Source organism: Typha angustifolia, chromosome 7 (genome assembly GCF_048772165.1).
Source record: "Typha angustifolia cultivar Huaian chromosome 7, ASM4877216v1, whole genome shotgun sequence".
NCBI lineage: Eukaryota > Viridiplantae > Streptophyta > Magnoliopsida > Poales > Typhaceae > Typha > Typha angustifolia.
Window position 1 is genome coordinate 721,190 of NC_133245.1, and position 22,550 is coordinate 743,739.

Below are 22,550 nucleotides of genomic sequence, written 5' to 3' on the forward strand. Positions count from 1 at the left end.
TTTGTTTCATTTCTATTTCGGAAAATTATTTTTTCATCATCAATGCCAAACTTCCACACAAAATTCATCTGTGGCCAAAATATGGAGGCAGCCGAGAGTAGTAACATTAGTCCCTCTTGTGCCAATGAGATAGTGTTGAAATAGTTTAAGAGACTATATCGAATTAGTATTTCTCGAATAGACTCTTATTGCAAGTAGAATTCAAATACAGTAACCATTAGTATACCGTCTCCTTATTAGTAGAAGAGACTAGCCCACCTTGAAGAAGTTGCTTCATAAAAGCAGCGTATCATCTGCAACTGAATATTTCTAGAGTTTAATTTGCAGAGAAGCATTCCCCACTATTCGATTTGTTCCCCCGCTTCCTCCATCCTCTCCCGTTTTCCAAAGTCTCTCCGCACTTCCCTCCACTTCTACGCTTCCAAATTCCAATATGTTTCCAATCCTAAGAACAAGAAATCTTATTCCATTATCTCCATCCAAATCTCCCTCTTCCATTGCCACTGTGATCCGATCCCTCTCTCTTCCCTCTCCTCCTCCTCCACCCCCTCTTCCCTCTCCTTCTCCTCCTCCTCCTCCTCCTCCTCCACCTCCTCTTCTCCTCTCCCTCGTCCACTCCTCCTCTCCCATCTCCGTCGACCTCGCCGCCGCCATCTCCTTCCTTCTCCGCCGATCTTTCTCCGCCGACTCCCCTCCCCCCACGTCTGCCGTCAACCTAGCCTTTTCCTCCCTCTCCAAATCCCGCCGCTTTGCCGCTGCCATCTCCCTCTATGACTACTTCTGCCGCCTCCGCCTCCCTCTCGACTTCGTCTCCCTCAACATCGTTGCCCACTGTCACTGCCAGTCCCGTCACCCTGATCTCGCCCTCAAGGTATTCGATGACATGCGCGAACGAGGTCTCGCCCCTGATGCCGTCTCTTTCAACACCCTCATCAAGGGGTTTTGCGATGGTAACCGAATGCAAGATGCTCTTAAGGCGTCTGATGATATGAAGGCGAGAGGGTTGTGGCCTAATGAGTACACTTTCTCGATGCTCATTGGCGTAGTTTCACGCGGTTGCTCGAATTCCAATTTGGGTTTGGGTCTCATTCGTGAGATGTTGCTTCTTGGGTTGGAACCTAATATGGTCAATTGCAATTGCGTTCTCTCTGCACTGTGCAAGGAGGGTAAGGTGGATGCTGCCAGAGCAATTTATGGGAGGATGATAAAGATGGGAATTATAGGAGATGTTGTGTCATATACCTGTTTCGTTGATATGTTGTGTCGGAAAAAATTGATGGTAGAAGCAAGATTGCTTTTTGAAGAGATGACTGAGAAGGGTGTTGCTCCAAACGTGGTGACTTACAATGCTTTGATTCATGGGTTGTGCATTAATAGGAAGATGGAAGATGCAGTAAGAATGGTGCATCGGATGGTCTTCGATGGTCCAAAGCCGAATAGAGTCACATGCACAATTGTTATGGGTGGGCTCTGTAGAGATGGCAAGGTAGAAGAAGCATTAAATCTTTTGGAGGCCATGAGTCAAGAAGGTTTAGATCCTGATAAATCAGTCTATGGTACACTGCTCAATGGGTTGTGCATAGCAGGGAGAATAGAGGATGCAGTGCAACTGCTTCGTCACATGGAAACTTCAGGGTCTACTGATGTCATTTCCTACAACATATTGATAAGTGGCTTTTGCAGAATGGGAAGGATGGATGAAGCTAACCAACTCTTTCTGGAGATGATTGGAAAAGGTTTCAAGCCTGATACTATTGTGTATACTACCTTGATGCATGGGTTCTGTAAGATTGGACAACTCGAAGCTGCACAAAATTTGGTTATTGAGATGGAGAAGAATGGTCTTAGGCCTGATGTAATTACATACTCTACCTTAATGGAGGGCTGCTGTGAAATTGGAAATCTTGAAGCTGCTGGAGAGCTTCTAATCAATATGGAAAAGCATGGGCTTGAACCAAATTCAGTTATTTATACTACACTGATATGTGGTCTGTACAGGATAGGCAATGTTGATCGAGCTGAGCATTTTCTGAAAGAGATGGAACTTAAAGGGCAACAACTTAATGCCAAGACTTATAACATACTCTTAGACAGACTCTGCAAGTCAGGGAAAATTCAAGATGCTGAGAAGCTTCTGCATCATATGGCTAATGATAGAATAAACACTGATGGAGTAATATACTCGTGTATGCTCAATACTTATTGCAAAAACATGCAGCTGCAGGAAGCCAAAGATATCTTAAGAAGAATGACAGAAAAGGGTTTCCAGTCGAATATCATAACTTATCATTCTAGTTTGCAGGAATTTTGCAGCAAAGGTGAACTTCAAGAAGCCATAAGTGTGCTGAATGATATTGTTACAAATGGTGTTGCACCATCTACATTTAGTGTATGTATCTTCCTAGAGTTAGTATGTAAGTTTGGCCATTTCGACAGATTCTTAGATATGCTCCCAGTCACTTTTGAAGGAAGAGGAAATGATGAGAGTTGTCAAGAACTCATAATGTCATCATAATTGATGTAGCACAGTAGTAATGTGGCAAATGGGGGATATAATGTGACAGACTGACAGGGCCTTCGGGGTATATATATTGCAACTGGGGGGTGTGGTGAAGACAAAGCCTCTTGTTCTTGTGAAAGGCACACCAACATCTATGCGGACTAAAATGGTGTGATTGATAAGAGGAAGCTGGAATGTGAAGATTGGGCATTTAATTTATTGAGGTTGTATCATTTGCCATTAAAACTATGGTACCTGCCAAGCAATCTTTTGAGGGGTGTGAGCAAAAAGAAGAATTTCTGTGGCATTATTGCCTGATATTATTCTTTGAAGGTTTGTAGGTCCAGCCAGGATTTCATTTTTTTTTATGAGAAATATTCCTTCTTATTGATTTGAGTGTTTGAAATTTACTGATTCCGTAGGTAATACTGCCGGAATTCTCCAGGGCTCTCGGATTCCTCTTTCTCTTTCGTCAGGTAACTCTCCTTATGATCATGTAAATTTATGGATTTTTATACTTTGTGTTGTAGGCTTTCTGAAAGTTTTAATAGCAGATTCATATTATTTATATCCTTGTTAGATGCCATGTTGCTGCGATAGCATAGCTGTTCATATGCGAGTTTATACAAGTACATGTGCATATTAAAGAAAGGAGTTTCACTTTTACTGGTTGTTGCCTTAATGGACATGGGATATAAGATTATTTCTTAGAGAATCTAAAATTAGTTTTCTCCTTCTATAAATCTGTAGTCATGATGATGTATTTTTAATTTCAATTTTCAATTTACAATTCTCAAGAGATCCAACTGAGCATGTTTTATTCAACTCGTTACTTATATATAATCAGAACTTTTAGCTATACGACGGTAGGATTAAAAAAGATTTAACTGTTTCAGAAGAAATTGAAGGCTATTTTAAACATGGACAAAGAAAGAAAATTGCACCATGTTAGTGTCAGACGAACATGAATTTGGTATTAGCATTACATTAGTATAATCTTTGATTTAATAGTTGTATTGGTTAATCTATAACCTACCACAAGCTTTCCTGTTTCTTCGAATTTCAATCAGAACTGCTGAAAGTTCTTCTGATTTATACAAACTGATGAGATCTGACATCTGCTGTAGGGATTTAGGTAGCAGAATAATTGATGCATATTCATCAGATAAACCACTTGAAATTTCTAGTCGGCCCAACCAGTTTAAACTTCAACCAAACTGGATGCTAATGGATTTAGCTTGGATCATAGAACAGAACAAATTTCGTGCAGCATGACTTGGCATACGTGTGGAAACTCTCCTGACCGAAAGGTACCCAGATTCTTTTGGCACTCTATATTCATGTTTGTAAGCAGAAGCTCTTTTGCAACTCTGGCAGAGGAATTTCCTACAAATTAATTTGGCAGGGAATCAGAGGTCCAACCACACCAGCTTATTGATTGTTGATGTTCTTTGCTGATGATGTTTGGAAATGTTTCTCCAATTTGTTGGATAGTGCTAATATGACTGAAGAGACTCATGTTGTATGAATGTTTGAGTTGGATGTAGAACTGAACCGGTGCACCGTTTACATTTCAATCCTCAGAATTCTTTTCCTAGTCACCCGTGGGCCCTACTACTACTAAACTAGTATAAAAGTGTAGCCCATGAAAAGCGACACTTGACTTTATGGAAGAAGATTGTTATCATCATATAGTAATTCTCAAAACGCAAAGCCAAAGCCTTCATGATTGTCGTCATGTAGTAATTCACAAAGCGCAAAGCCAAAGCCTTGATGCTGATAAATTCCCATCAGATTGTTTTAAATGCCTTCCATTTTTTTCCCTTTCGACATCACAGAATGTAAGATTGTCTATGAATGCTAAAACACTTCAGCTAAAAAAGCGTCACCCAAGTGCTTGAAATTATACATCTATTATGATATCCTATAGTTAATTGGCTCAATTAATTGAAATTATACATCTATTATGTAAGATTGCCTACGCTTGGAACATATTTCTTCTAGATATTTTATTCGTTCAGTCAGAACAAGAAAGACGATGTAGATTTAGATACTAATAAAGCAAGTAATATGACTAAGTGATACAAGAACACTAGAGCAATATTCTACTTTCTCCTCTCCCTAATGCTTTGTAAAATTGTCAAGTTGTCCCTGCTCTTCTGCATTAATCCATGACAAGTTCAAAAGCATCTTCCTTTAGCACAATACAACTCCACCTGGGGTGTTACGTCAATCAGACATTCGCCACCTGGTGTAATACGTCCATAAATTAAATTATGCTGATCTGATCAAACAACAAATACGTAGTCAATTCAATGTGCTGCTTCATTAAGCAGCACATAACAAATGGACTATTATATCTGCTTCTAGCAAACTTTACATAACTAGATCTTGTAGGGTTAACATTTAGAACTGTGTAACAATTGCAGAGGATGTTCATAGGAGTTAGACTGAATTCTATTTAATTATCTGTAAGAATTTAGGAATTAACTGGAAGGTTCAGAGGATGTTGACCCTTCAGTTTGCTTGTTTAGAGGTTCAGAGGTGCTGAAATTTCTCTCACAACCTCTAGTATGATAATTAATTATCAGCAAGAATCTATGAAGGTTCAGGGTGGCTCATCCCAGAGGATTCTGAGAACTTTTTTCCATACTCCTCTTAGCAGATCAACCATATTCCTCAAAAACTATAGACAACATGATATATCTAATTATTATTGAAGAAATTAGTGTCAATCTGTTGCAAGTTGCAACAAAGTCCGGTATAATGCAACCTTGGATGAAGATGAAGTGCAATAGAGAATATTCTAAAAGGCAATATCTATATATTAGCAATTGTAAGGAATTACTAGTACAATAGAGTAATAGGCAATGCAACATGTGTTCTTGTAGAATTATATATTGTTCTATGACTAGAAAAATGTTTCTTAAGTAATAAAAAAAATAACTTGGAGGAACTTATCATTAAGTCTCACCTTCCTGATCAAAAATTTTTGCCTAATTCTACCTTCTTCATTAGTCGAATGGTGTTGTGCAATATAGAATCCAATATTCCCGCAACCTGAAAACCATATAAGGTTTAGAACTACTTCACATGTACTGAACATTATAAGATAACATGGCCATCTAAATGTATCAGATGCAAACCGTGAAAATTCCTCCAATGATGGCACAAACATTTGTGATGAAATGAGAGAAAGACTTTGGATCTTTAGATATCAAGACCTGAAATATACAGTGATAATTAGACCAGGGACTACAGAGATTTGATCAAGACAATGATCGTGATACTTGCCTGCATGGGTGAGGGCACAAAATGGAATTTGGCAACAGGAACATGAAGACTATGCACCAAACTGCTGTGGGCTGTGTACTCATATTCCTCAAGCAATGTATGTTCCCGAGAAGATCTTCCCGTTCTTACTTCAGTTTTTACTACTTGGATGTAATGCTCAATCTAAGAAGCAAAGAATCAAATAGATGATACAGATGGAAAAGGACACTTAGTGACCCAAACATCATGCCAAAAACCTATGCAAGTCCTCTAGAAATCTATGGCAGAAGTATCCTCATAATACTAGTATACTTTATACATCCCCATCAAACAGACAGGTAATATTTACTTAACCAGGCTAACCAGGAATTGTTGGAGCATATTTGACATATAAAGTAAGGTTTTGCAACTCTCACCACTGGTGAATTATCATATGTAATCAAATAATCTTCTTTTAAATCCATATATATTTCGGAGAACACCACTACTGGTGAAATAAAAAAAGATACACCAACTTTGACCTATGAGTCAGATAGCCTGGCCAATCAGAGTATATTTGATCTCCCCAATGAAATTACTATCTGAAAGGTGATTATTAAGATAAACATCTCTGAGAAAAGAAAAATTATGACACCATATTCATTTTTATTGAATCATCATAAAGGTTATCGCCAGGTCATATCATATGTCACTGATGCTCACGAAGTTGTGAATTATGATACTGAAGCATCTTTAGGTATAACAATATGGATAAACAAATTATCTATATTTAAGCTTTCAGAGACTTACGGTAACATTGGCATTAGTATCCCCATGGTTAGCAATATATGATTGACCTCTCAAACGGTCATGACTTCCACCAAGATATGGTGTCAGTCTCTTAACTTCACTTAGCAGCCTCGGCGAGAGCTTTTTACCAAAAGAAAACTGTGAAACAACATGAGAAACATTTATTTGAGAGGGATCAAATGAATGTTCTCCTGAGCGAGCTGAGATGATAAGGTTGCCCGGAACCTGCATAAATAAGGGGCAAAAATAAAATATTAGGTCAAAATCAAACAGTACCAAAATATTTCTGAGCTTACAATCCCAACTTAAATCAAATAACTCAATGTTAGGGCCAAATACTATATGTAAAAGAATAGGTCAGAATGATTAATAGAAATGCCCCTAGTGGCGAACTTCATATTGAGTTTTCAAGATGGTTTCAATACTCTCATTTTTCCATTCATTTCATGTCTTTCTATTCAATTCAATCCAATTTGTCCACAACCAAAATAAGCATTCCTATTCCCCTATTTCAAGAGGAACTTAGAATGGATATCAGGTTAGCAGTTAAAAGCTCTAGATGAGAAGACTCTTGATAATATTCTGCAGACAAGAAGGAAATGCAGCTGCAAGAATGGGGTTGTCATACTGTAGATCTGAAACAGTAAGAAATATGAGAAAAAAGAGCCAACAATATCAGTAATAACTCATAAAATGCAAAATTTTCAACTTAAATTGGTCAGACAAAAAGGAGAGTAACATTAGTTTCCTGTTTATTCAGTTAGTGAGCCCATCAACTTTGACCAGTTTTTATAAGGTTTAGTACTTTGATTGCATTTTCTGATTCACCACAACAGATAACCTTGTTGGTTCATGTTTCAGAATTGAGACCAGGATAAAAAAAAGGATATTCCAGCACACAAGCTTCCCACTATTGTAGGGTGTATACCTAGTCTAATTAATAATGGCCAGGAAACTGGACATAGATCAGAGAATTTGAAGCAGAAGTAGATAAAAAGCCAATGCAGAGAGTTGGCAGAACATAAATTGTTATGGAAAGACAGATGGTTAAGATGTCCAGGTCTTCTCCATGATGTCACCAAATTAGGTTTATTCTCAAAGCAATGTTTATTATAAGTATCATTTTGTCAGTAACCATCTATCAGTCCATTAACCTTCACGTGTTATAACCTAATAAGTGACATCTACTTACAAATTAATTGGTAAGCACTGACACTCATCCTCTTCATTTATATAATACAATTCTTTGATTTTTTTCCCCCATCATTTTGCCATTTTGCAGTGTTCAGTATCCTCATTTTTCATATTAGCTCTACAGAAGTCATCTTTTTCAAAACTAGTGCCATAAGAAAATAAAGATACAACAGCTCATACATAATTAAGTAGCATGTCTCTTCACTCTTGTCTTTTAGAACATCTGAGATAGCATGGTACAAATGAATAATGCAGTTCAGTCCCTGTCATGATTAAGGAATTTTGCACAGACAAATCTGTGCAGCCAACATTTATTTTCCTGTAAAATGTCATAAAACTTAACTGGCAGAAGTATCAAGCTCATCAGCATTTTTACCTTCTTAACACGCACAAAACCTTCTATTCTACATCCACTGGTTAACGGCGCAGGGCGTTTTGCTGAATCAATTGTTTTATTTGATTTATCTTCTAATGCCAGATTGTGAGACTCTTTTGGAACAGGTGAAACTAGAGTTTCCATTGCCTGTCATTTGGAATGAAAAGCAAATAATTAAATGTTTCCAATTGGATTAGATAATAAATGAACATAAGAAAAAGTTTATGATGACAACTGGGACTTATAAAAAACCAATACACAATGACTATATCAAATGTGACTGCCAAACTTTTCTCATTAATAATCATACCGCAACTAAACTTTCTGTGTCACGTTCTCCATAATAAGATTCATGATCATGATGCCCGTGATTTTCCCTGCAGGTCATTGTATAGATAGCAATTATTTAGATATCCAAGAATAAGTAATTATAAGGATTACCATATAGAAACACATAACCAGGTCCTTCATGAACTGAAACCTCTAACCAAAGATGCTGTGCACAGGATACTATAGATGAACATTACTCTTTTCAGAAGCAGAAAGTTCCATATATAAATGTAATAGACTTGAAATCTGAAAATATAATCGTATGTAGTTACACTAATTAAAGCTAGAAATAACTGTAAAGGACTCCAAAAGGCTGCAAACCAATCAACTATTCTATACAATGGCAGAACCTTTCATAATCATAAAAATCCACAAGCAGAACGATTTTCTAACAAAAGAAACAATCTTATTTATCTGACTTGCAAGGGAAGATGTGGCAATCACAGTGATGAAATCCAAAGAAACTTGAAAAAAAATAACATTAAAAAAAGGAAAACATAATAAAAGTAGAATGCTGACATTTCAGTAGTATCCAGAAAAAAATGTTCTCGCAAATCATTTTCACTTTTTAGCAGAGGTAACAATGCAGTTAAATTTTTTAAGAAAATTAAGAAAAAAATAGATATTGCATCTAAACTAGAGATATCAATAATGAAAAAACTTTCAGAGTAGTCATTTGCATCAATAGTCTCAAGCCAGTACATTTTTTCCTATTTTCAGCGAAGAGTTGCAAGTTTCATCAAAGGTAATGAAAAGGTTTGTCATGCTTACTTTATATCACTTCCTTTGCGAAAAATGCGAATAGAAGGATAGCCTTGGATGTGATGCCTGCAAAAAGTTTTCTTCATGACATCTCATTTTCAATAGTTTCAGAGAGACAACAAGACTGATATTACTGATATATCAAATTTAACAAGAATAAATAAATAAAAGATGTACTAACTAACGATCTATTCACACCAGCAATATATTTGCAGTACCCTTTAAAGAAATAGTTAATACAAAGAAATAATTCTTTTTATCAAGCCTCATAAGATTCAAGACACTTTGAAAACTCTCTATTAGCATCACATATAAGAACAATAACAAATTCAGTATCAAAATATGCTGCTTCTATTTCTTTTCCTATATAATCCATAATTCTCTCCCTTACCCCTTCCAGAAAGTGAAATAATGCAAAAGAAATCAGTATTCAAAGCACAAGTTTGGATTAAACTATATCAGTTAACAGATCTTCTGTTGTCATGAAGATAATCTTAACTTGTTATCTGACTAAAGGTACACTTGAGTTGCTATGTTTCTACACCATATGCTACAGTATAATATCAACATTTTCCTATTTCAGTATGTGGAAGTCTCAAATTAGATGACTACTCTTCATAGTTTTGTACTTGATCATTACTATATTTGTAGCATATTCTGTAAGTACAATGCATCACTCTTTAGCTTTTCAACAACTAAAAGTACGCGAGTTAGTTGTCTGTGATTTCAGCATTTGAACATGTACATATGATTCAGATTCTTGATATCTTAATTACCTAGCATACTAAGTGAAATCGATGGGAACAGTCAAGCAGTTGATGAAGTCCATAAACAATTAGTCCCAATGCACTTATACTTCAAAGAAAACACAGCAGCAACAAAATATCCAGTTCAACTAGTTGAGTTCAGCCATATGATCATATCTGTCCATTCAGCTTTGCTTCAGGCAATCCTCTACTTTAAACCACTTAGTGGTTACACGCCAGGGAAAAAGAAATATTCTACTCAAACAGATCGACAAGCAAGATAAGGAGAAAGTTTTAAAGTCCAAACTATTTAGAATTTTAGATGACATTATATAAGCCTATATATGGCACATGTCATGAACCTAAACAAGGAATTTATATTCATCAAATTGCAGCCAATTTACATTAAATTAGTTCTATGTAGAGTATAAAATAACATAGAATATACCTCCTGCAGAGTTCACCTTCTTCAGTACAATCAACCTTTCCTAGGATGATTCTGCCATCCATTTCAGGATCATATCTGGAGATCACAACAAAAAGGGCCAAGCGTCATTGCCTAATGATACATCAGCAAAACTAAATAAGAAGGTGACTGAATAAAATAAAAGACATGAAACTCAATTTCATTAGCACATAAAGACAAGACATGAGATGCTACCTCTCCCTCATAATTTTAGCTGCTCTCTCCCATGATGGTTTCTGAAGCAAATAAATAGATATCACAAACTTTAAGATATAAAATTGAAATTAAATTCTTATTTAAGCATAGCATCAATCTCAACTATATAGGCAAAAGGACACATGGAATTACTATTACTTAGGCCGTAATTAAAAAAATCAATTAATCAAAATTGAAGCTTCAGGTCAACTAGCCCATTGCCCAAAAGGGAAAATAGAATTTAACTGAATTCAAAATTGCTATTATACACTTGGGACAGTATTGGACTTACCAACCAATTTAAAACATTAAATCTGTAGGTCTCTCCATATTCCAAGCAATTTCAACATCACAATAATTATAACCAACTGATTTTCCTAATGGTGCAACTGATTCAATAAGCATATGTCTAAATGCTTAATTTATCATTCATGAACATAAGGTACTTTAAGATGAACAGATTACCAAGCGATTGCTCCAATAACACCAAGGTGCATAGAAGTTGACAACCAAGATTGAGTACCTGAATAAAAGATGATTTCATAAATTTAGATTGCAAAAGAAATTTGCATTTATCGTAGAAAAATAATCTTAGATAACAATTTGGCATAATGGTACAAAATTGGAAATCATAAGCTTATTCACATATATGCATTACTTCAAGCAACTCCATGGAGAGTGTCCAACGAAAGAAGCTTGGACAGAACAAGTTTAATAATGGCAACTATGTGGTGGCAAATCAAGCATCAGAAAAAACATGAAAAGAAGTGACATGCTTTTATTGCGCATGAACTCTAAGTGATCAATGGAAAGTTGGTATGCAACCACATTCAAGCATTTTGTCTCTGTAGAAAACTTACCATACTTCTGTATGTGTTTGACTCGGTAAGTAAGATGACTAGTCAAGTTTTCTATATATTGCAAAAGCAGAATTAGGTTTTTCCCCCAAAAAAAGAAAGGGTCTTTAACCAATAATGTTAATTCCACAATAAAGAGTAAGGCTGAAAGCAGTAAATGGAGGTGCAATTACTGCATTACACTCAAAATTGTAACATTAATCGATGTACAGAAATTGATCTCATTGTTTGGCATCCTGGGATAAAAGAAAATCTAGGTACAACAAAAGGTCATCCAGATACTTGTGTCCCAAGATAACTGATCTCATTGAAATGCATTCGCTCCGTATGAGGCAAATCACATAATTTGGAATAGCATCATCTCTCCCAACTTCAACGTTATGAAGAGGATCTCTTTGAGTTAATTGTGCTTGAAATAAAGGCACATGACCAATCTCTATTCTTCATCAGCGCAGTGAAAGAGATTCAGTAAAACATGCATCTAATTATCTAAATAAAAGTAGATGTTTCATGTCATGATTTCATAGTTCGGTGAAAATAACTATGATATGCTTGGCATAGTTCAGTGACAATAAAATGATGAAGATAGAGAGCAAATCTACTTATGAGCACATATGCCAATAGAGAAAACCTTTTTTTAATATAAGAATGGAGCTGAAGTAGTTCTATTTAACAACTACAATTATTACTATTTGCCTATCAGATGTTTTAAAATGCCTAGTTTTGCTTAATCGACTGAGCTAGTTTAGTTACTGAGATAACACATTTGCAAGGCTCAAGTAGATAAACTATATTGGACCATGTTCCTGTCAGGCATTTGTACATATATCCAGGAGCGGCTCACATTCAAGAATTAAAACCCAACTTTCAACAGAATAATTTGCTAAGATCAGAAGAGGAAATAAAACCCTGCTGCTATTTTATGCTGGAGTAAGAACACCAAAATAGCAGTTTGGTCACAGAAAATTATTACAATGATGTCATCAGCAATGCAAAGTCCAAAAATAAGTATAATGTAAATTTCAACTGCTCAAACTGCCTACTTACTGATGTGAGTAGCTCTCAAAACTGTTAGCAGTCAAAGGAATTGAACCATCACCATATTCTTCTTCAATGTCATCTCCATGTTTATTGACTTTGGGTAGGGGTCCTGAGTGGAACTCAGATCCAGTTGACACTAGATTGCGATCAATCGAGAACTTCCGAATAGTCTTTGTAATATTCAATCTGTTCTGCACATAATTAAGAACAAATGCAAGTTATAAGACAATCAGAACAATGGCATTAAGGAGGTAATTACAGAAAACAGAATTAAAACATGCATCATAAATACAAAAGTTTGTGTGAGGAATATATTGAACAGAAGTACAATCTTAATTGATCCTAGGAACTACCTTGTTCCCTTCATAGGAACTAGATATATATGCACAAGTTTCAGGTTCAGGGGTATACAAAGGCAGACAGACTTCTCGAAGTTTTTAATGTGCTATAAAAATTGGGGAACTTTAACTTACGTGAATACTAATTCCCCTGAGTTCTAATATAGTAGTACCTAATTCAGCATTAGGAATTCATTGTATCATACCCATCCGGTATTACATTGATTTGATCCCTTAATCTGTTTATACAAATCACTACCACTTCGAGTGACTGTGAATGACATTCGTAGTTGATAGCTGAACTGTGATGCATAGTTGGAGTACCCACATTTGAGACAACCTGGTGCTCCAAATTATTATACACTAATCTGAAGGCCAATTGCATCAAATCTAGTGCACCAAACTAGCAGAATTTTTCTACACTCATATTGCCTAACTGTGACATCATCCATTTTACTCTATTAAAATTGACGAAATCCAAGTCTGATTTTCATCTAACCAGATGAAGGATTACTCTGAAATTCCAAATATGCCAAGATGCAATATCATGTCATGTCATTACTCCTACAAGAACACATCTTCCAAATGTTGTGTATATGTCAGCAGGCTACAATACCAATGTATATATTAGCATATACATAGAATTGCATGTACACATAAGCAGAAGCCAAGAAAGAAGCCAGAGCAGTATAGAATTATATATGATAGCTACTAAAGAAAGAATGAGAAAAAACATAAAAACTTGCAGAAGAAATTTGTAAGATAAACAACTTACCGTTCCCAATGCATCACTCACATCCACTGATGCAAATTCACATGAGAGTGCAGGAAAACTACAAACAGATAAAGAAACAGGTAATTAACTCAAAAGAGCATAAGACTACTGATCAATCTTGTAGAGTTTAGACAGGTATGAAAACACATGTCAATGCACACAAATCTATGTATGTGTGTATATATAGCGTCACATATGCAACTATTTAATACACTGGGACCTTCTGTCACATACAGAATTCAAGTAAATTAACCCTTCAGTGACAGATCAAATTGGAAGGTATTCGTGAAACATGCAAATATTAGGAAAGAAGTACACATTCACAACAATGTTGAAAACCCCACAAAGCTGATAGGACAGTATTCTTTCAACAAAATTTGCCAGCTGAGTTTACCTTATATTAAAATCAATGCGTAGAAATTCTCCATCTGAGCTCTGATCAACAACTATTGATGTGGATGTTCTAATTGTCAAATAATCATTCAACTCCTGCAAAAGTAAGATGCCAGTTGAGGAATTAAATCCATGAGAATCATCTAATTCCATTATTCCATCAAATTAGCAATTGCTGTTTTTAAAGAGAATGAATTAGAATATGTAATTCGTAGCAGAGTTGGATCATCAAGTACACATGGCAAAAGCAATTAGAAGACCTTAAATTCCTAAGACAGAAAATTTAGGTTGCTTAGAGCATCTCCAACGCTGGCTCTATATTTAGAGCCCAAAGGCTCCAAATATGAAACCAAAAAATGGAGCAAGAGCCCGGTGCACTCCAACGCACCGGGCTCCATATATATTAAATATAATATAATATATATTATTATATTAGCTATTTTAAATTACTTAATAGGTCATCTTAACGTTATTATTTTTTAATAAAAAAATATATAATTAGAAAACTCTCATCGAGATCTTTAAAATAAGACTAATAATCGGTTGGAATTGCTCTTATGAGGGTATAATCAAATCCAACTTGGTATGTGCATTTATTTTGGATATTTTATAGGTTACAAATTTTATCACAAGTTTTAGAGGCAAACTTTATAAATTGAAGACCAATAAATTCTAGGTGAATGTCCTTGCGAGTTGCGAATTAATAACCTTTGAATATTCCTTCTCCAAGTTCTAGTCTATTCACAACCATCAAAACCATTACTTGGAAAAAGAAAATAAGTATCCAGCCATTCTTTGCACACAAATAAAATCAATTAAAAGGAAAATAAAAGGAGTGGTTCATGACAAAGTTCTTAAACAGATAAAGATCCCACTAGTGAATATCCAGAATTTGGGATGCATAGCTATTATCCTAATTCAATTTGTCTAGAAAGCACACTAAGTTAATGAAAATGGTTTCCACAGATCAAATACCACTTTATGCATGTTTTCCATAGAAGCAGATTAAATTGAAAACTAGTAAACCCATCATGACCTCAGAAGAATGAATGAAGATAGATAATGAGAACCAACCATTCCAAACAAAAATATCATGGATAAAGCTGCTATGATAGATAAACCTGCACCAGAAAGTGATGCCTCCGTCAAATCCCTGGGTATTTTCCTGTAGCCAACAGATGACCATATGTAATTATACATTGAAAACAGACATATAAAATGCAATCTGAGTGAAATAAGTCTTCTGAACTAAATATAAGTTCTATATGTCCTGTTTTTCTTCAGAAGAAGGAAACATTTTCATCATGCAATATTCTTGCGACAATAACATACAGACATAAAATACATAATAGTTATCTTAACTTCTTAAGCAACAGAATCTATAATTTCAAGATGGAATCTATTTATCCAACCTTTGACACAGAAACTTCAGTATATGCAATTCTTCTAGACGTATGTATATCCATTTATTGACAAACCAGAAGGGAAATTTCATTTCATATTTCTAAGCTAACATCTCCAGCAATATAAATAATATCAAACCCAGTATTCTGCTCAAATTTACCATGTCAGGCTAGCTATCACTTACTGCTACAACAACTGGATATACAATGTAAATTGTTAACCCACTATCAAGCAACATCTGTATGTATGATAGCACTGATAGACTATTACTAGTCTACTACAGATGAACACCACCTAACAACTTAAACTAGGTGATCCGACTCAAATTTGAGTCTATTATTTAAAGTGCTGAATTTACTAATCTCTTATATAAAACATCTAAACCACCGCTGAATCACTAGTCTTCACTTTCGGGTTACTTATAGCCTATCCATTGATCTTTCTAGTACATGTTAACAGAGTTATCAAATTAAATATCCAGTCAATCTGTCTTAAGCCCTAAACAAGCAACATTGGTGGCACAACAATTCCGAGATTTTCTTACAACCATCGGCCAATCTTACAGAGCAGTCTTTCTCTTCGACCCTGTTCTTCCCATAACACGTTTTAAGATCAGTTGAATACGAGTCAAAATTAGAGCTCTACCACAACCATGGCGCAGTACTTCCAGATTCAATAAAGGCGCGGCGCATATAGATCCATGACATAAATGCCAAATCTAACAGAACGATAACAAGAACTCGTTCACCATTACGGCCGAAAACCGAGAAACAACCAGCATTACCATACAGGGCCAAGGAGAGATCCGGGATCTAACCTGTAGAAATCCACCGATTTGAGCCTGCTCGGGGAGATCATGGTTGCGTACAAGAAGGCGATTCCCGAAGCTCGAGCTCAGATCGATTAGGGTTTTCGCGGAAGCGAGATCCAGGGAAAAGAAGGCGAGAAGAACTCAAATCGGTTTTTCGTGGCTTCGTTCTTCCCCGTATGGCCGTATCGGAGTGAATCCGTTTTCTTATTTCGTAACCGAATTTAATTAACAAATAACACGTCAGGGCCTCAGAGCCAAATCAGGGGCCTCTTTGCAACTTATTAAACTTAATTAATTGCAATTTTCTTTCAATTGGTGAGTTTGGGATTTTGAAAAAAGAAATCGTATATTTTTTAATATTATATGCACATATTATTATATTAAATTTGCACATAATTTATGTATTTTTGCTAATTAAAAAATAAAAAAATGTTACTAATATCTCATTTATCTTCTGCCCCATTACTTAGGATCTATATAACTTAATTATATTTTTAATATTATATGCACTTTCTTATAGCAAATATGCATCCGCTATATAAAAAATTATATGTTTTTAGTTTTTCTTTGTCTAATTGAAAAAAATAATTGCATTGTAAAAACACCCCATTACTTGCCCCTTTTTTTATGGAAATCGAACAGTAAATAAGTTTCGGCCCAAAGCCCATCATGGCCTAATTATTAATAGGATCAAAAGCCCATCATGGTCCAATTATTTATAGGCCCAAAAGCCCATCCCCTTAATAAAATCTCGTAGGGCTTCAATAATTTTGATATTTAACTAGTACTATAGTTGGGATTCGGTTGGAATGCACCATTGGATGTGCCAAATCATTAACCTAACGATCGCGTGCATTATTCGGCTCTAGTTGCACTTGCTTAAGTTTTGTAGTCTTTCTCTATTTTCTTTTTATGATCGAAGTCGTCAGTTAATTATATATTTGACACACCCACCAGCTGGTAATGTCTATTGAGATATGCATGAGACTTTTAATTTAATATTATTTAAATAAAATTATATTTTTTAATAATATATTTAAAGTATTTATAAATTTAGATTTCTCTCACACAGTAGTAAAGATAAATACCAACGAATTGAATATGATATTAATGTCACAATCAGAATTACTAAAGATTGAATAATTTAAGTAAGAAGAATTGGATCAACTATTGATTGGAATGTTAAAAGAACCCATAAAATACGAAAGATGTATTAAGATTTTACTGTATTAAAAAGAAGCACTAAAACTTTTTGTGTCTATTAATTCTAACAGCCATATATTAAGAGAAACTTAAATTTATAAACCCACTATTAAAAATATAATTTTTAATAACAATGTTAAATCATTAAAAAAATTAAAAAAAGAAGTCCCATGCATATATTGACATCTCAACAAACAAGTGGATTTGATTGCTGGTTGCTGGTTGCTAGTTGCTACAGCTAGCATTTCGATAGCACTTCTTTGCTGGACTGCTATTAATTTTTAATTGTTGATTGGACTATACATTAAACTAGATAAGCCCGTCACATTTCTTATACTTCTATCCTGGTTCCACTTCTACAACGTGTCTTCTATCCCATCCCGATTCATGGAATCAGAATATTTTTCACAAATTATTTTTATAATTCTCAAGATTAAATTTAAAAGAGCATATGTAATCTTACAATATCTTGAATTTAATAGTGGTTTATGTTTTTAAATTAACCTCACAAAATGATTAGATTCCACAAGTTGTAACCAAGCAATAGTATAGACTATATATGTCCGCTTGACGTCTGAAGGATCATTAGATTTTCTAATCATTGAGATGAAGCCACTCTTATGTGTCTCCTTCCTACCTTCCAATCTCCTCCAACAGTCCCACTCCATCTTATCTTTCCACTTGTTAAAAGCCCACTGCATTTAAGTTGAAGAGAAGGGAGACTTCCATCCTCCTCTGCCTTTTAATTTAGATTGTTAGATTGTTCTACTGGGGGTGGAAGGTAGGTCTATCTAAAAGAGAAAAAGATAATAATAATAAGATGACACAAAAGCTTATGTAATAGTGATAGCTGATGACTTGGTTGTGACTTAGAAATCAGGAGAGGACCCTACTCAGAGGAGTGCCACTCCAAGTGAGTCCCCACAGGAAAGAATTGAAGGAGGGGGAGACAGTAGCAGTGAAAGGCATGCCTCGTGGGAAGGGTCTGAGGAGCTTAAGTGCTGTGTCTTGGCATCAAAAGCTAAGCAGATCCAAGTGCACGTGCTAGTCCCCACTGAAGTCCTTTCCCCCATGCCTTGCCAGCAAACTCTGCCGCATGCTCACATCTCCTCTTCAATTCTGACATGCTTGCCAATCCAATGCTTAGCTATTGTAACCAGACAAAAGTTTTATTCACGGAGGTGGAGAGAGGAGCAGAAGGGTTAATGGTTATGCTTTCCTTGATTCTCTTCTACCTAGTGGATGAAAACAATCTCCTCAGGGGTGTCATATGGTTTGCATGGGGAGGTAATTGCAGAGGGATACTAGGTTTCAATTTATGGTTGTAATAACTCCTGTTGTGAAAATCTAAATCAAGTACAGTGAAAGGTAGTTGAACCAATCCTTCCAGCATTGATCACCGGATAACATTAGCTAGATTCCTTTTTTTTTCTTCTTCTTCTTCTTTTCTTTGTGGCATATGTTCGTTTAATTTCCTTCCACATCTGATTGTTGTCATAGACTGTGTTATTCCTTGGCAGCTCCTCAGTCTGTTTTCTACTATTCATTTCACCGTGAACTTACAAAGAAGACTGTATCACACTGAAAGCCTTCACCATATTGAGTTTAAACTACTGAGCTATTCCAGGAGAAGAGACCTGAAAAAATGGAAAAAAAATGTTCACTCGTGTGGGAATGCTGACCCTTATTCCTTTGAATTAGTGTCTGTAAGGGTTGCTGCTGTGGTAATTCGAGTTGGAGATTCTAAAGCTACTTTTCGTCTGTTTAACTGCCTTTGTCATAGTAGGACTTTTTTTTATTTAGCAGATGGAATAAGATTATAAGAGTATGGAGACAATTGAACTGCCAACGTACACACACACACACACACGTGTTCACACACAGAGATATAGAAAAACACAAAGAGGAGTCTGTATGAGTGAAACCTTCATACATTGACTGACATATTTACCTTCAAGGTGGGGGCTCTTTTCCCACTTCTCTGAAAATTTAAAAAGAAAAAGAAAAGGATCTACCCAAGATAGTCTACTAACATGGAGAAAGGTACTAAACAAACTCCCTTTTTCTTCAGTTCTATACATTCATTATTTTTCCTATCAACTAGACCAAATTCATTTACAATGCTCCTCTTCGACAGTGAACCTTCTCCATAACCAACACCAATCTGCCGCAAGAGATGAAGAGAGAGAGAGAGAGAAAACAAGATGCTATTATTACGCCTAGCTACAAAAATCTACAACTGAGTAAATAAGTAATAATGGTGATTACCAATAAATTAGATTACCTTTGAGATATCCCTATTCTCTTCCTTCTTCCTTGGGATCAAATCAGGGCGGGTCAAAGCACAAGCCTACTCCAAAATGAAACAAAATAAACTATCAAAATAGGAAAGTCATAAAGGAAAGGGAGTTAGAAGATACATGGGTTCTTCCAAACTTGACATTATATACAGGAGAGCTAGCAGTATCTTCCAAAGGGTCATCTTCTAAAGCCACCCATGCCCTTCTTTTCTTCAACCTTAGCTTCTTACAGCTTCCGGTTGAGTCGGCGCGAGCCGTCGGCTTCCATGCAGCGCATGAAGCAGCATCAGAGATCATGGAGGAGCCTTCCACAACGCTTGAAGAGATATCACCTGCCATTCTCCTCTCCTCCGATGCCAAGAAGTCCTCAAAGTACATGGTCCAACTACTCTCTTCAGAAGGAGTTGGGCTTTCCTTGCAACAGAGAGCACTGTTGACGGAAGAGTTGGTTGAGTCCGCCATTGGATGGAATTTGGAGAAGGTGATCTTGCACATCAAGGATGAGCCTCTCAGGAAAGTTACTATATATTTAAAAAGAGAGAAAGAAAGTGCATTAGAATAGAAAGAGAAGAGAGAGAGAGAGAGAGAGAGACAGATAAAGATACAATATTGGTATTATATCGGTGTGGGGTTGAGGGAGTTGGGAGAGTACTTGAATCACCACTTGCAGACAAAAAGCTACAGCGGCATGAGTAGTTAATTTCTTTTAATCTTTGGAGTGAATTCTTCGCATCAATATCCTTGGTAAAACTTTTTCGAATAGTTGAACTACTAACGTTGTTACTTGCAAATAGTGACGATGTTAGATATCACTAGATATTTGTAGATTTTGTAGATGGTCCAGATATTACCAAGATACATGAATTTGTATAGAGTAAAACTTAGCACATCTATTGCACTTAGTTTTATGTGTACATGTAAAAGATCACAAAAGACTTTTCTTTTTAATTTTTCATTCAAACAAAACAATTGAACCCTACTTAGATTTCTTTTTCTTTTAAACCTTATGCTCAGATTGATGGAGCCAACTTCAATGATTAGGTTCCTAACATTTAAGGACAAATCCTACATCACAAAATATTATAGTATGATTAGGTCTAGTACATGGTCTAGTATTATTCAAGAATGTAACATCGAAATATTATACTTGTAGAACCCTAACAACTATCACACATATATAAATATTAGAGAATGATTAAGCAACATAGGGTTTGTTTGCATTATATTATCTAGCAGTAGACATGCCAACATCAATATAGGTGCTGTATACTTAGTCTAATTTCTCTATAAATTATGCTGATCCATAATGACTAACCATGTTTATTTAAGAATAGGGGGAAAAAGAAAACCAAGTCCATATTTTTAAAAACTAGGCCTTAGCTTTTGGAATACAACTCCAAGAACGTGCATCTGATGCTTGGTAATTTGTAACAGCATAAATAGTACAATCTGGTAATACGAATTCACTCTTAGATTCATGTGATATCTTACTATCTTAGAAATAAACAACATTTTGGGATATTCCAATATACCAGTTGCTGAGTGAACACTGCATACGGTTAAGAAGTCGGTAACGACCTGCAAGGCGTTGCACACATGGGTGCCGTTATAAGGTCCCCAGACACATTAACATATCCCCGTGAACAAAAATAAAGTTGCACTCTTCCTCCTTTTGGGTTGGCTCTTTCTTGCCAATTCCTTTCTTCTGAAAATGACCCTACAATCTTGCAAACTTTTCAACCCTTCTCCTTTATCTGCCACTTCACATCAGAAATCCCCATCAAGCCAAGAAATTTTGGAGGGAGTAGGGTTAAGTGATCTGTTAGAATAATGAAGATATTTGCATGGCAGACCTAAAGATAAGTCTACAAAAAAAAAAAAAAAAAAAATTCCAAAGTAGTGCAAAGGTTGAATAGGGATAAATTTCACATATGATTATACACGTGTTTAGTTCCCATGTTGGCTCAAAATGCAAGTGTAAGTTTAAGTTTTCCTTCTGAGTTATTAGGCCTGGGCGTTTGCTTAACATGGGACCACTGGATGTCGACTGTTCATTAGGCTAAGACAAATGTTCCAGAGTAAATGATGGCCTCTTGCCAATTTGTACCTGAAGTTATGGGCTAGAGCTTAGAGACCTTCGTATGCGAAGACAAAAGGAGAGGGTGATCATTTATATGAGGTCCCACGTTTTGGATGTATTTGACTTTAATAGAGCCAAATATTGTAGCATGGCACTGCCATGTTCCAGTTGACACACATGACACATGGCATCCACCTTTTGGATTCATCAACTGAACCAGTCATTGTTCACTATGTTCACTATATAAGAACTAGACAACTTTATTTTTCTTCTAAGATTACTTGTATTAGTCGCTTTAAACATTTCTTCTATGTTATCTTTCTAAGCGTGTTCTTAAGTACTAATTACTATCTAGCTTTGTTATCAGGATCTTCCTTTTGATTAAAATATCCACCGCCGTCTGCGCACCTTAAACATAAGACCTGCTAAGTTTTGCAACCTAATGAAAAAAAATCGTAATAATAAAATAAGACGGAACGAATACAGGGCACCAACCACTTTGGACCAACACCATTATTGCTAATAAATAAGTTAATCATCTATAATCAAACCAGAGATTCATAACGTGCTCTCTCCTTTCACTGTAGAATGCAATAAAAAAGATGTGGAGAAAATTTATCGTCTAATCCTAATATATAACGTCGTCATGTAAGCAACTCTAGGATTCCAAAATATCACATATCCCATTAGCAAGAAACATCTAGCTACATATTCGTC

The 22,550-nt window shown here is 35.7% G+C and overlaps 3 protein-coding genes across 7 annotated transcripts; 1 reads left to right on the top strand and 2 right to left on the bottom strand.

Moving 5' to 3' along the window:
- The first annotated feature begins 152 nt into the window (after nucleotides 1–152).
- On the top strand, nucleotides 153–4,320 carry LOC140762652 (uncharacterized). Its single transcript, XM_073100531.1, has 3 exons — nucleotides 153–2,833; nucleotides 2,923–2,976; nucleotides 3,628–4,320. Exon 1 carries the CDS (start codon nucleotides 434–436, stop codon nucleotides 2,513–2,515), a length of 2,082 nt encoding a protein of 693 aa, XP_072956632.1. The 5' UTR covers nucleotides 153–433; the 3' UTR covers nucleotides 2,516–2,833; nucleotides 2,923–2,976; nucleotides 3,628–4,320.
- Nucleotides 4,321–4,484: 164 nt separating this feature from the next.
- On the bottom strand, nucleotides 4,485–16,452 carry LOC140762653 (protein disulfide isomerase-like 5-4). Of its 3 annotated transcripts, none has more exons than XM_073100532.1 (16): nucleotides 16,257–16,452; nucleotides 15,110–15,200; nucleotides 14,037–14,131; nucleotides 13,643–13,700; nucleotides 12,536–12,720; nucleotides 11,097–11,154; nucleotides 10,632–10,672; nucleotides 10,419–10,493; nucleotides 9,234–9,290; nucleotides 8,443–8,509; nucleotides 8,133–8,279; nucleotides 6,563–6,787; nucleotides 5,795–5,956; nucleotides 5,647–5,724; nucleotides 5,475–5,560; nucleotides 4,485–4,748 (listed from the first exon to the last, which is right to left on the bottom strand). In XM_073100532.1, exons 1-15 carry the CDS (start codon nucleotides 16,295–16,297, stop codon nucleotides 5,483–5,485), a joined length of 1,458 nt encoding a protein of 485 aa, XP_072956633.1. In that variant the 5' UTR covers nucleotides 16,298–16,452; the 3' UTR covers nucleotides 4,485–4,748; nucleotides 5,475–5,482. The 3 variants fall into 3 exon arrangements, with proteins under 3 accessions (XP_072956633.1, XP_072956634.1, XP_072956635.1); XM_073100533.1 differs by having other exon boundaries at nucleotides 4,485–4,784; XM_073100534.1 differs by lacking the exons at nucleotides 15,110–15,200; nucleotides 16,257–16,452 and having other exon boundaries at nucleotides 12,536–12,715.
- Nucleotides 16,453–19,368: 2,916 nt separating this feature from the next.
- LOC140763462 (vascular-related unknown protein 4-like) lies at nucleotides 19,369–20,317 on the bottom strand. 3 transcript variants are annotated; one of them, XM_073101664.1, is made up of 3 exons: nucleotides 19,904–20,317; nucleotides 19,738–19,803; nucleotides 19,369–19,617 (listed from the first exon to the last, which is right to left on the bottom strand). In XM_073101664.1, exons 1-3 carry the CDS (start codon nucleotides 20,246–20,248, stop codon nucleotides 19,465–19,467), a joined length of 564 nt encoding a protein of 187 aa, XP_072957765.1. In that variant the 5' UTR covers nucleotides 20,249–20,317; the 3' UTR covers nucleotides 19,369–19,464. The 3 variants fall into 3 exon arrangements, with proteins under 3 accessions (XP_072957765.1, XP_072957764.1, XP_072957763.1); XM_073101663.1 differs by having other exon boundaries at nucleotides 19,895–20,317; XM_073101662.1 differs by having other exon boundaries at nucleotides 19,874–20,317.
- Between the last annotated feature and the right edge of the window lie 2,233 nt (nucleotides 20,318–22,550).